The following is a 14,803-nucleotide window of genomic DNA, read 5'->3' as shown; positions in this document are numbered from 1 at the left end:
ATTATAGTGTAACCCACGATGAAACCATGTGCTAGATGGCATTTTTGCATCCTAGGCAGAAACCTATTGTAATCTTTTTCACTGGAAACTATTTTGTCCCTCTTGGGATAAGGTTTAATACATCATGCACTGATCAGAGATTTTGGACATGCCTGTGGATGAAACTTTAAAAAAAAAAAGTGTACCCGTAATCATCTCTAATTACATTACATGGCCATGAGCACTGTGCATGCAGCCTCACATTTCATGGGGCCTAATTCTCCATGCTCTGTATCTCTTTAAATAAAAATGGAGAATTCTTCATTAGCAGAACCTTTTTTTATGTATTTTTTGTCTTTTAACACAACTCATATGTTTCAAATCTTTTTACTATACCCAGGAACAAAAGTTTCTGTGAATATTGCATATTTGTCAAATAATGCCATCTCTTGAAAGACATGGGGAAAATGTCAGATTATTCAAATAAATGAGTTCTTTTAAATACGGACCCTCCTGTCTCCCTCAAGCAATTTAGCATTGCCCTAAAGCCATAGGCTATTTGCTGTGTTTGCATATATCTGATCACACAATGAGGTCTGGTGATGGGATGTGAACTGATTTTTTTTTTTTTTTTTTGCTTAGAGCATATGAAATAGACTGCAAGCTTGTTACTTCGAAAAATGTTGTGTGGCTTTTGCGATAATTATATTACTGGGTTTCATTTTTTTATATTGATTAAACATCCAAAGAAAACAAGCTTGCCTTAAAGCCCTAAGTTAATTGTTTACATGATTGCTTTCTAATATTACAGCAGTTTCCTTCTTAGTTGCTTTTTATTCTGCTGCTATAATTTGATTTATTCTGATTGTTGTTTTGCATGCCACCCATTGAAAGCAATTTGCCAAGCATGCAGAAGTTTGTGAATGTTGCCCAAAAGTGCCAAATTGTTTTTTCCTTGAATGTATGAACTTGAGTTTTGATTTACCACACCCAAGTTATATATTGACAACACATGGAATTTGCCAGCTGATGCCATGTGGTTTAGAAAGGTACTGTCTGGTTTCTGGCAGCCTCTAAAGAATAGAATTATAATATTTTGTAGATGTGATCACTCACATTGGGCACTTGACTCAATGCTGCACTACAGCAGACAGTGGCCCTGCATTCCAAGTTCCAATCATTATTATTAAGACAATATCAATCCTTCCATTTATTAATTTTCAAACCCATTGGGAACAGAGAGGGGCATCTGTTTGCTGTTGTGGCCATCCCAAGATTACCTTCAGACCTGTTCTACGAGCTGTAATGCATGCCACATCATTCCACAAAAATCATTTGAACTGATTTCCCACTTAGTTATAATTAGACAGACTAGAAATTTGTTAATATTTAAATCAGATTTGCCAGCTATGACTCATATTCATATTGACTAAATCAATAAGCAGTGGCAGTAAACTACTACAGAAATATTTTTGTAATTTATTGTATTTTTCTTTTTTCCAGATGCTCACAAAAAGGCTGGGTTTTGGATCAGACCAGCATTTTTGCACAGATTGATGCCTTTATTCAGCGCTGTAAGGATCTGCTGGAGGTAAATTGACCAATAACGCAAGTTAAGGAATATATACTTTTATATATGTTAATTTTACATGAGTAATTAATTAAACATCAAATGAGATTCTGAAAATTCCAACACTGTAGGTATGTACTGTAATTTGACCCTAGTATCCACTCTCTTTGAGAAGATAGTTGTACAAAGTACACTCTTAAGCAGCTCCCTACTGTGCCAGTTCTTGTTAAAGAATGGGAAAATTGATATATAAATCAAATGTATAATAATAATGCCAAATACTGTGTCACCTGCCCTCCAGTACTCTGTTGGTACTTCTCATGCTTTCACCCAATATCTGTGGGATTTTACCCTGCCTTGTGCCAGCCTAGCGTGACCCTTTCCCTGGTAAACTTTTGCCAGTTGTGCACCCTCTGTATATGTACTTCATAACATGTGACCCCTGCACACATTTATTTAAAAGCTAATATACAAGGAATGCTTTAAGTGGGCAACTGTGGAAATGACATTGCCCCAGGCATTAACAATTTCACATATGGCAATGATGGGCATAAAGTGTTTAAAATATTTTCCTAAGAAGGTGGTACACAGAGAACCTCCACCCGCACAGTTTTGCCTCCCTGATTTACTGTAAGAAATCTTGAATTTAAATTCTTATAATGTTAACAGATAAGACATCTCTCTTTCTAAAAGAGCTTATTACGTAAACTTTAATCAATGTATGTAATTATTGTAATTTGGCTTGCAAGAATTAACCACGTACAACAACTTAATTGCCTGCTAAGCATATGTTTCTTGAAAATGAAATGCCCTACTTATAGAGTTGCCCTTGCAAGTCCAATGTGGCGACATTTTTCAGATGGTCTCCTGTGGCTTTGCACATATTGGTTTCTGATGAAATACTATACAAGCCACTTGATCTTGCTTTTCCACAGGGATCACAGCAAAATGAATCTGTCAAGTCAGTTTTGTGTTTTCAATGTTTCCACCATTTGTTACATTTGGCATGGCTAAGAGATTAGTTATGATTGCTACATTATAACTCCAATTTTCTGAACATGGTTTATCATGATAAAAGCAAGAAGTAGCTCTAATATATCAAAAACTTGAGCAAGGCAGAAAAAAACATAGTCTATTTTGCACACACACATACTGTATTCATTGAGACTGAGCTTAGTTAAAGTCACCAGACATCTTTTCATGCATTTTCTGAGTTATTTTACTGGCTTAGAGAAAATGGGAACCAATCTTGGAAGCTCCAGATGCAAACCCAAAAGCATCTTAGGATGGGATACCAGATTGTTGAGTGGTTTGCACTCATCCTCACTTACTATTTTAATCATTCCAAGTTGTGTAACAGTCCAAATGCAAATCTTTTTGAGGGAGGAGAAAGCTACATTACCTAGAGAAAGTCCATACTAAAACAAAGAAAACTCAATGAGGCTGTAAGTCAGCAGTATTAAGCACATCATCACTGTATAAACTTGCAAAGTCTACACAGATAACATTTTAGCCAGGAAATCAGACCTGAACATACTGTACATACATGATGCAACATAATGTAATATTTGATGCTTTCAGGAGACCTTCAAAGACTGGAAACAGTGAATCTGACAGCAAGAATGCAAGTGTTGTCTGGCAATGGGACAGCTACAACTGCACTTTCATACACATTTCTTTACTTTATCTTCCAGGTGTGTGAATGCCAGAGGCTCTTTGCCAGGTGGGAGAATGGCAATAAGACACCTATGCCCTGCTTTGGTGGTCATAAAGGGCCAGAAATTGCTCGTACTATGCTGGAGATTGAAGGCACATTTGAAAAGAACCTGCAGATCCTTAAAGCTGTTAAAAAGACAATCCTGGACGTGAAGAATACCTCCTGGCATGATGACTATAACAGGTAAGAGTTGTTTAACTTCCCATTTGGAATGTATCTTTGCTGTAAAAGAAAACTTCTGTACACTTAAAAAAGGGAATGTGACAGAATAAAGTACTACACTTTGATGTATTTAGTCAACTTTTATGGTCCTGAAAATGGCATTTTTTGTATCCTCTTCTAGTGTGCCAGTTCATCATTTTACTGTTATTTTCATTCATTGATTGGAGTAGAGGGGTATAAATAAGTTGTCACAAAAGCACGATGAGACATGAAAAGGTTTGGGGTAGCCACCCATATATTATATCCTGGCTGCAAAAATTATAAATTTTCAAGAGTTCTTTACTCATGTGAGTGCAAAACAGAACTGAATTACTGCCTTAAGATGGAGGCTTTTAAAAACAAGTGGAGGAAGTGATGTCATCAGGACCTGAACCAGAAGTGACATCATCGGCAGTGGCGGAACTGAAAGTGATGTCATCGGCAGTACCGGAACTGGGCAGGATTTCACAAGAATGGTCTGTAAGAGATTGAGAGAGACAATTAGTGCACCTCACCGCCCCCTGGTCAGGCATGGAATTACTATTATTCAGGACCTTTAGTTGTCTCCTAATGGCACGTGTGTGACAAAGTACATTTATTGCATGTTAGTTCAGTTTGTACTAACTAACACTGGGTGTTGCTTCATGCAGAAATAAAATATAGTTAAAGCATTGTGGGTGTTAAAAATGACTGATGCAAGCGTGATAAGAAGGGGTGAAAAGACCAACAAACCAGGCTCGAACCTTCACTGGCCTGATTAGAGATGGGCCTCACCCTGGGCAGGCTGGCCTAAAACGCCACAGACAGACTTAGGCCCAAAATGGGGAATTTGCTTTTAAAATTCAAATAATATCTTAAATGTTACAAAATACACAAAAACACCTTTCAATGAGAGTCAAGCCTCAGGTGTAAGAGACAAGTCCTGTGCAGAATCTTTATAAATGAAGGCATTTATGTGAGGTTAATAAAAAAAGAACAAAAATAGCTAAAAAAAAGTAGCAAAAAGAGCAAGTAAATCCCAATATGAAATCCAAGAGCTGAAAAATAAAGACAGAAAGAAAATAAATCTAGAAGCTAGAAAATCAATACGTACGATAAATGTACTCTCCAAACGTCAATGAATCACTAAAGGACCAACTCCTCAGCCTCAAATATAAAAGGCCCTACTGCAGTGACATTAAGGTTGCCCCACTTCTTGGGGCTCCATGCACAAAACACTTACACACTTAAAATGCATATTACATGCAGCAAATACTAAATATTCATTTATTATTTAGTATTTGCTGCATGTAATACTGTATGTACAGTGTAACAATATTAAAAGAAAGTACATAAAATCATGAACAGCAATGCTTCTAAGGTAAAAAATAAAATAATAAAAAGAGAATGTACAATGTGCAAGCCAGGCAATAAACTCTGGCTGTAACATAACACTCAGGGAGAAGCTTTTGACTTTTCAGGAATTTTTCTGCTTTTACCTAAGCACACAGAGATGTATGCTTTCTGAATTACACTGTATGAAGTATGTAGCACAAGGGTGTTGTACTGTGTAAGCCATTATGGATGTGGTGAGAAGTCAATCAAAATGACACATTTTATTGGCTAACTAAAAAGATTACAATATACAAGCTTTCGAGGCAACTTCAAACTTACCTGAAGAAGGGACCTGCACATAGACAGTAACCTGGCTGGGATTTGAACCAATGTGCACCTATGCTGTAGTAATAATTGTTATTAATAATCCATCTTGGGTCACTAGCGCAATGTTTTTCACATAAAATACCATTTCAGCAACCATGTAAAATGAAAAAATTACAATATTTGTATATGTTTTATTAATGAAGAAGATTAATACATATACAAGACAATATTCTTTTTTTTTCCACTTCAGTGCATCATAGATACTCAAGAACTGATTACTTCTTTATTGTTAGCCTCATTTTACAATTATCATACCATTATTGTGTCTGACCATGCTCCACTTATGCTGGAATGTAGATTATCGAGCACTACTAATTCAACTTGTAATTGCTTATTTTTGTTAAAGGTTTTATTAAATTTACCCCCCCCCCCCCCCCCCCCATTAGTGCATTTGTGCAAACTTATGTTAAATCTGGAGACATCTTCTAAAAGTATCTGATAAACACTGAGCACATGTAACTCTCCTAGGTTCTATACCAAAACACAACTGAAACCAGAAGGGTATGCACAGCAGAAAGTGCTACCTTCACAAATGGACCAGATGCAAATACTGGGAAGTTGCCTGTACAAAAAATGTTCCACTTACAGTTTCATCTCAACAGAGACAAAATAGCCACAGCAAGAGTACAAATGAATCAATATAGAAAAAAATATTTTATGCTTATCATGTAGTAAAGAATCTGTCAGCATACAAATCCAAATTTTGTAGTTGGAGATGCTGGGCCATTTTTTCATGCAAGTGGTTGTAGGAATGTAGAATATACTACCGAGTCATGGAGCAAAAGCAGAATCCTCAGTAGTTTTTCTATACATGAGATTGTGGGGCAATGTGACTAGTAGCTAACGCAATGAGCTTGATGGACTTAATCCTCTTAATTGTGACACTTCTTAGAACATGCTGTCAGCTACTTATATGCACATGTGGATATCTCTTTCCTGTGACTTGAGTGAATGGTCTTCTTGTCTAAAGCAAATGCACATTTTTTCACATATTCACTTCTTCCTGTCAGTCTATCATTTCCCTTCTGCCTATCCAGGTGGGTATCCGCCCTAAAAGTTATAATTTTGTCTAATTTTTTTTTTTTTTTGGATATGGTTTCATTTCTTCTTCTTTGCAGCGTTGCATGGGTGGTTTGCATGTTTTGCAAGCCTCAGCCAGGTAGTATATTGAAAGGAACAGCAGGACCCCGGGTATATATAGTCTGCTTGACACTGCTATGCACAGGGTGAATGTTAAGGCCGTCGTGTCACATTACGCGACTCTACTGGCAATTTTCAGTTGTAGCCTTCATTTTCATGATCTTAGCAAGTCAGAGGCAGTCAATGGAGTTCTGCCATTAAGCCAGTAAAGGAACGTGACATGCCCAGTGACTCACTCCAATCTGCAACTCGCTCCAATAAAATCAAACAGGTTTTAGTTATAGTGGCCAGTTCTGCATGCATGAGACCTGACAGCTAGTGATTGTTCATCCTGAAGTAAAATCCTTACAATACAGTGATGAGAAGTAAGGAATGCAGGTGTCATGTCTGATGTCTTATGTTGTACATACCACAACAGAATGGAAAAAGAAAAATAAAATGGTCCAGGCAGCACGTTATTGGCTGTCACAAAAAGGAGCCAGCACAACTGTGCTGAAAAGTTGATACTTAATATGTGACATACCCAGCAATTTTCATTCATTTAAACTTACATAATCTGATGAGGAGACTAGCAGCTAGGGTTGGCAAGTCTGACATACTCCACAACTTGTAGTCGCATAATTTGACATCTGCTTTTTTGACATTCCCTTCTGACTATGGTACTGGAACAGATTCTTAGCAGACTTCTCCATGTAGAGTCAACTGTGTACCTAGCTGTTCCTAATATAAAATATCATTACGTACAGTCCCTGCACTGAGCTGTGTCAATTTCCAAGGAGTTCTTCTCTCATCAGTGTGTCCAGTTTGTTACACTCATGGTCCCCGTTAACCCTACACAAAAATTTAATTCACAGAGGGCATTCTTATAAGTAAAAGACTGCACTGGATCTTTCCACACTGAAAGTTTTTCTCTACTTGTTTTAGACTGCTAGGCTAGCATGCCATTTTATTATACATTACTCATAGCTGGCCACCCTTTTTGCATCTTGTTTCTTTTTTTTCAAGTAAAATAATGTTTTTTACATAAAACATGTGTTACTAATGTAGTCACTACAGTAGTACTAATTAATGTAGTCTCTTGGTTTGCATGGTTTAGTATATAATGACAATTGTGATCTGTAAATCGAAGAATGGTGTCAGCATTAAACTTGAAATCATTTAAGAAATAACATTATGCTCACTATTCCCCATTTGGCCACCTTTGTTTCCAGTTCCTTAAAGAAAAAGGAAACACTGCTCATTTGGACCATCTCGGCTTCTGCATGTTTTTCCAGTGCCAGTGCTGATGCTGCCTTTTAAGTAGCTCCTGCCTTTCTGCTTTAATTATCCCAGTACCTGCTTGAAATATTCATAATGAGGTAATACACAAAACTAATTTATTCAACAGCAGATCTTTTAATAACATACTGTATAAACCCTTTCAATAAAGCGACTCTGATAATTAAGATAATAGCTTTTCAAAAAGTAATTATAACTCTAATTCATAGCTATTTCTCTGTAATTCCCTGACAAACAACAGTGGCTAATGGCCCCCTGAGTGGCAGAAGATGCATTGATTTGTAATGATAATATTTTCATTGATCCATATTCCCCACCTTTACACTACTTTATATTCAGCAGCTCACTGTGTTTTTCGTAGTACTGCCTGTTTGCCAAAGGCAGGTCATATTAACGTGAAGTTTTACCATTTCTAAAGGCCACCCTGGGTGGTTGGTGCCTTTCTTCAGTTACAGACTTTGTGGCTTTTTCTTTTTTTATACTTTCATTTTTATGAAAAGAAAATCTGGGCTGCAGTTCTGGATTGTTTTATATGTTTATTAATGTGGGATTTTGTAGTAACTGCCAGTGGTCTTAACCATAGGGCCACTGGGGTCAATTTACTGATTCCCTCATGGAAGCATTCCTGATGGCAAATGCATGCCCTTTACATTATATTCAGTATATTATATTGACAAATTCATCCAGATTTGCTTTGATAAAGGGTGACATTTAAAACCTATTAATCATTACAATATGATACTTTAATCATACTTAAAGGCAAATATCATGATGCATTTGTTGTACTGTGCAGTTCAGATCACATTTAGTTTTTTCAAAGTGACATGATTTATATTCATCATTTAAAAAAACTGTTATAAGGCAGGTAGTTTGCTGGCTGTGCTGCCTGATCTTACTTTAGTCAAAAACATTGGAAAAATAGTCACCTTTGGTTTCCAGAATCACCATGGATGCCTTTAGTAATAGCAAACCTATTATTGCTTGGGATCCAAATGTTTATTTGCGGGCAAGGAAATATATTGAATATTACAATTCATTTACATGGAAATTGATGTAGTAGTCTGAAAATCTATAGTAAATTTGAAATCTGCCAGATCGATTATCCCCTACCTTGTTCACATTTTTTATTATGGAAATTTCACAGCACATGGTTACCCAATCAGTAAGAGCAGTCATTACCCCCTACTGTCAAAAATATTCTTTGAGGGCTCCTCTACAATATTATGATGGAAAAAAAGCCAAGGGTAGCTTTGAAGTTTTATGATTGCTGAAGACCTGATGGCATTCTGTCAAAGAACAAGCTGGGGTTTCACCCAGATATCCTGGCTAAGTCCCAAAGCATTTCAATGAAAATCACACTTGGCCCAAATCCACTGTGCCTGGCAGTTTTTCAAACCAGAGCTCAATCTTTCTGCCATTGTAGCTGGGAAGAAAAAGAGGGACGGCATTGTCATTGCAAAGTCAGATCAGCAGTGCTTTCAATTATATTTCAAAATGAAAAACTACCTGGGACATTTTATCACGGCAGAGGTTGAGGGTCAGTTTAGGGTTGATCAGAAGCTACTGGGAAATGTACCACAATGCATTTTAGTAACGGAGAGATTTTATCCTGAGAGAGTTAGAACATATTTGTTCAGGTTAAGAACAGAAACCTACATTCAATGCTTTAAAAAATTTGTTTTTAAATTTATGAGACATATAGCAGAAGAATGAAACCTCTGGAAAATATGACCATTCCATACAGAGGTGTCTTACTCAATTAAGTTGATTACATTTTGTACTCTGCTTATTGTAAGAGATTGTGTAATGTTATACCTTTTATATAACACCTTTTTGTACATACAATAGATTAAAAAGTAGGAACCTTTAATGAAGTCTTACTTTGGCACCAACAGTTATGTAAGAAGCGCAGTAGAGCACGTCACCCCGTAAATGTGGCCACTTTAGCAAACTAGGAATTTCAAAGCATGCAAATTCCAGAAGACTCTTCCAAAAATGGCCACTAGTGGGGGATATACCACCAGACCCTAGCTAGCTGAAAGGGCAAACACCAAAACTTTATAAAAATAAAAAGAAGCTTCAAAATACTGCAAAGGTCTAAAGAGCGCATGAACTGCCTAAACATGAGGCAATCCAAGCAAACAAAATCCCAAATCACAATCCCAAGGCCTGCAGTGGGCTGGCACCCTGCCCGGGGTTTGTTTTCTGCCTTGCGCCCTGTGTTGGCTGGGATTGGCTCCAGCAGACCCCCGTGACCCTGTGGTTCAGATATAGCAGGTTGGATAATGGATGGATGGATGGACAATCCCAAGGCAAAGGTAAAAAAACACCAGCAGGTCAAAAAAAAAAAAAAACAATAATTCACAAAAGGCATAAAACACAACAAAATCTCAGAATCTAACTAAAACTCCATAGTGGATTCAAAACGAAATCAGCTGCGAGAAACTGTTATAGAACGGGGGGATGGGGGCAGTCTCTGGTGGTGATTGACAGGTGGCTCCACCTCTCACCCACAAAACACACTGAACACAGCTGAGGCAGCATATATACAAGATCAAATACAAGGAGTTATGTACATACTCAGCAAACGCATCATTAACATAAATAAATGGCACAAAAATGAACAAAGACATGAAACAAGACAAGTTTGAGCCCCAACCAGGGGAGAAGCCCTGGCAGAAACATGACAATACCCTGCTTATCACTAAAACAAACAAACACTCTTTATGAATATGTAAAGCAGCACAGTGGTGGAGTGGTTAGAGCTGCTGCCTCATAAAGTCGGTATTGTGAGTTTGATTCCTTCACCTGATCACTGCATGCGTATATGATATATATATATATATACTTTTATATATATTAATTTTACATGAGTAATTAATTAAACGTCAAATGAGATTCTGAAAATTCCAACACTGTAGGTATATACTGTAATTTGACCCTAGTATCCACTCTCTTTGAGAAGATAGTTGTACAAAGTATACTCTTAAGCAGCTCCCTACTGTGCCAGTTCTTGTTAAAGAATGGGAAAATTGATATATAAATCAAATGTATAATAATAATAATGCCAAATGCTGTGTCACCTGCCCTCCAGTACTCTGTTGGTACTTCTCATGCTTTCACCCAATATCTGTGGGATTTTACCCTGCCTTGTGCCAGCCTAGCGTGACCCTTTCCCTGGTAAACTTTTGCCAGTTGTGCACCCTCTGTATATGTACTTCATAACATGTGACCCCTGCACACATTTATTTAAAAGCTAATATACAAGGAATGCTTTAAGTGGGCAACTGTGGAATTGACATTGCCCCAGGCATTAACAATTTCACATATGGCAATGATGGGCGTAAAGTGTTTAAAATATTTTCCTAAGAAGGTGGTACACAGAGAACCTCCACCCACACAGTTTTGCCTCCCTGATTTACTGTAAGAAATCTTGAATTTAAATTCTTATAATGTTAACAGAGAAGACATCTCTCTTTCTAAAAGATGTCTCTTTTAGATAAACTCTGCAGAGGATTTCCTACAGTTAGTCCAGGTTTCATCCCAATGACATGCTTTCTTGATTAAGCAGCGATTCCAAATTAGCCCTGTGTGTGTGTGTGTGTGTGTGCGCACGCACACATGTGCATGAATGGACTTTGTGATGTTATGTCAACCCCTTACAAACTTGGTTCCTGCTACCCTGGATGACAACTGGCTACCCATCTTCAATTGGATACTATGTTTGAGGTTGTTATATTTTGATATAATGCCTAGAACTAGAGGTTTTGTAATTTCAGACCTGTTACTTGCATATATTCTTCTCCTTTACCAAGGTAAGTAACTTTCTCATAGTTCCACAGTCAACACCCACAAACCAGTCATCTATAAGCTGAACATGTTGTTTTTCTCATTATGTTTCTGAGTGCCCCTTACCTCCCTATTGGTACTTTTGTTTCAGTTTTCTTCTCATCCAGGTGGAATCTTTGTTCAGCAGAGTTTTCAAAAGCGTAGAAACTAAAAGTTCAGAACAGTGTAATACTGCACGTATCTAAAGCAGCAATGCCTCTCAGTGCATCATAGTACAACATAGCACACATCATTCCACACATGAGTCATATGATGCCTTAAAAACTAGATCATGCTACATGAGTTAAATATTGGTAAACCTTTACTTTGATGAGATCATTATGCCATCATAGTTTTTCTGATACCATTTACATGTACAGTATGTATTTGGCTGGTGCCTTTATCCAAGGCAACTTACAGTATTTGACATACAATTGGTTACATTGCTTTTGTTTTTTGAGTTGGACAGGTGGAGTGACTTGCTCAGGATCACACTGTGTCAGTAGCAGGATTTGAATCCACAACCTTAGGTGTGAAGTACAAAGCCTTAACCACTGTGCAACACTTAGATTTACTTTTATAAATTAAAATAGCTCAGAGTGCTTTTACACATTTACATTTAAAAACAGTTACCAAATAAAATATCATAATCAGTGTTTAAACACATGTCTTGGAATATGAGATAGTAAGAAATAAATTAAATGAAAATTCTATACAATTTGTTTTAAATATTTCGTTCATTCATTATTATACCATTTTAATTTTGATGAGGGTTGCAAGGGAGAGTAAACTAATTTTGTCACTATCCCTGCTATGAATGTTCCTTGAGCTGTACAGTAGATTAAGAAAACATAAATTAATTTATGGAAGAGGGGAAGGAAAACAAAAAACCTCTGGTTAACAGTAACTTATAGAAGAGGAGAAAGAAAAATAAACTCTGCTTAGCAGTGTTCTTACAGAAAATAAACCTCAGGTTGGGGCCCCACTATCCTTTAGAATAGTCAGTTGTTGGGTTGCTTTCCCATTGTAAGGACGTGTTGTGTAATATCGTCCCCTTTAGGTTAGTATTTGCACCTATGGTGTAGTTAGTTTGCTGTGTAATGATGTGTCAGTTACTACTCATTGCATTGTTTTTCAAACACTCTTGTTATTTTGTTGCATACATCAGTAAAATTTACATGGCAAAAGCAGAAGTCCCGAAAGGAAGATAAAGGTTTGCTAACAGTCAGTGCTGATGAATAGCAAAATTTTAGTTTGGACAGATAATTAGTAGAAATAAATACAGTATGAAAAACTCACTTTTCTGTCCTAAAATAATGAGCCATCAGTCTGGATGTTAACAAAGAAGCTGATGGGTATTCTTTGCACTACCTTAAAGATCACTACAACATGCAATTGCTCTGCCTGTAATACACATCGTATTTACCCATTTACAGTTTTATATGTTTGAAAGGGGATTTTAAAATTGGCTCTAAGCTAAACTGGAAGCTTGTGTAGAGACTTAAGAAGAAGTGTTATAATGAATGTACATTCTAGTTCTGTTTACAATAATCAACCATGGCAGTACTTCCTACACAGTGTCTAGTAGGAGATTTAATGGTCTCCAGGGCTTTACTTTCTATTTTACTTCTAGGCAATACTTATAGTTTCAGGAAAGTACCAAATAAGCACTGTTTTATATCATGCCTGTCATATAATAAACTCTATTCAAGATTCTTACCACATATTCAGGTATATTAAATCTACTGGTGTTTTTTTATTTTTGCAGCACTGGCATTTTAAATATTTTAACATTACTTGCATGGAGATTCACAACCAGCAATTTTGTGTTTTGAAAATCCATTTAACAAAGCCGTCTGCTTTATGAATTTAAAAGTAAATTTTGGGATTAAGTTCACAGTATGAATAAGGTTAGATGCCATTAAAGGTATCAAAGCAGTTTTCCAGATTGAGACCTAATATACTTCCCAGGAAATTACCAGATTGATATATGTGTGAACAAAGCCACAACATTTACCAGGTGACACATTCAGCGTGCCAAAGTATGCTCATTTGGGACACACTGTTGGTGATATGAGTGAACTGATCATTAAAGACTTGGACAATGAATAAAAGTCTTTACCAATCATTGAGCAGATGTTGGTTTTCTTAGGGTTAGCATTTTGAAAAGTGCATGAAAATGGATTCTTTTTCAAATGAGGTCCTCTTCTCCATTTACAACAAGGAGAAAATTATTTAGCTCTCTTACACCAAGTTGCAGTCGTGCACCTCCTTCACAGATAAAGGAAATGGTAGCCTTGTGCTCAGAACATGTCTCATGGAGACTAAGTGTAGTGCAGCTTTCTTTCTCAGTAAAGATACAGAAATCAATGTCTTCTGTCCTTTGTGAATTCACTTTCTGATCAATAGTGTGTATTATGGCTGGGAAGAAGACTCAAGGGAAATACCGTAGTTGGGGTACCTACCGGGTCACACCATTTAGTTAAACAAAAATGATGACCTTTAGGCCCCAAACGATCAACAGAAAGTATTGGCTTTTCACTGTGGAAATCTAAGGGTGTTGGAGCTGTGCCCGTCTTGCTCATCAGGTCAGAATGTGATGCCACCTTCCGGGAAAAGCTCCTTTTTATATCGTTGGGATCAGGAATTGTAGAACGTTCTTGGGGCTTTGTGGCCGTGGGTAGGTGTCCCCCTTGAGCAATGGTTCACTTCTGCAGAGAAAGGAGAAGACACCGTTAGAGTCAGCGTCTCCTGTCATCCATGGATGGTACTGCTTAACTCCTCTGAGCCCAGAAGGTTTTCCCCAGGCACACCCCAGTAGAATTAATATACATGTACAGTATATGTGGTAAGAATCTTGAACAGTGCTTATTATTTGACAAGTGCAATTTTGTCTTGAGTGGTTTATTATGATTGAAATACATAAAACTAAATAGTAATTAAAGAAACAAATGCAACAAACTCAGAACTGCAGTCAGTGGTTGGGGACCTTAATAATAATAATGATAATAATTCATTTAATTTATATAGCACCTTTCCCATGCTCAAATCTATTTTCTGTTTTTATCTTCTATCCTGGAATCAGAGATTCCTGGTTATCATGCATAGTCCCATGTGTGAAGGAGATAAAATCAGGACGAGCCTGTCTAGTAGGTCACAGTGCTTTCAAAATGTTGCCTGATAAGCATTTTACAACATTTGCATAAGCAATCTTCACCTAGTTTCCAGTTATGCTCAGTCCCCTCACTAAATAAACTCCTGTATCATTTAAGGAGTACATCAGGTTAGCTGATTTGTGTTACTATTAAGTAAAATGAAGTTGTATATTTTAAATCACTCCTTCTTATCATGAGAACTTATTTTGCAGCTGCAGCAAGCCTTAAATGGGA

The 14,803-nt window shown here is 37.0% G+C and overlaps 1 protein-coding gene across 1 annotated transcript in view; it reads left to right on the top strand.

The window, feature by feature from the left end:
* dnah2 (dynein, axonemal, heavy chain 2) overlaps positions 1–14,803 on the top strand; it is a 518,592-nt gene that overhangs the window by 44,952 nt on the left and 458,837 nt on the right. The window contains 2 exon segments of the mRNA XM_051924101.1: positions 1,483–1,570; positions 3,244–3,449. Of these exon segments, the coding sequence (XP_051780061.1) occupies positions 1,483–1,570; positions 3,244–3,449 (294 nt within the window).

Source organism: Erpetoichthys calabaricus, chromosome 3, assembly GCF_900747795.2.
Source record: "Erpetoichthys calabaricus chromosome 3, fErpCal1.3, whole genome shotgun sequence".
NCBI classification, from domain to species: domain Eukaryota; kingdom Metazoa; phylum Chordata; class Cladistia; order Polypteriformes; family Polypteridae; genus Erpetoichthys; species Erpetoichthys calabaricus.
Note: the sequence above shows the minus strand (reverse complement) of the source record. Positions and strands in the feature narration are given on the sequence as shown.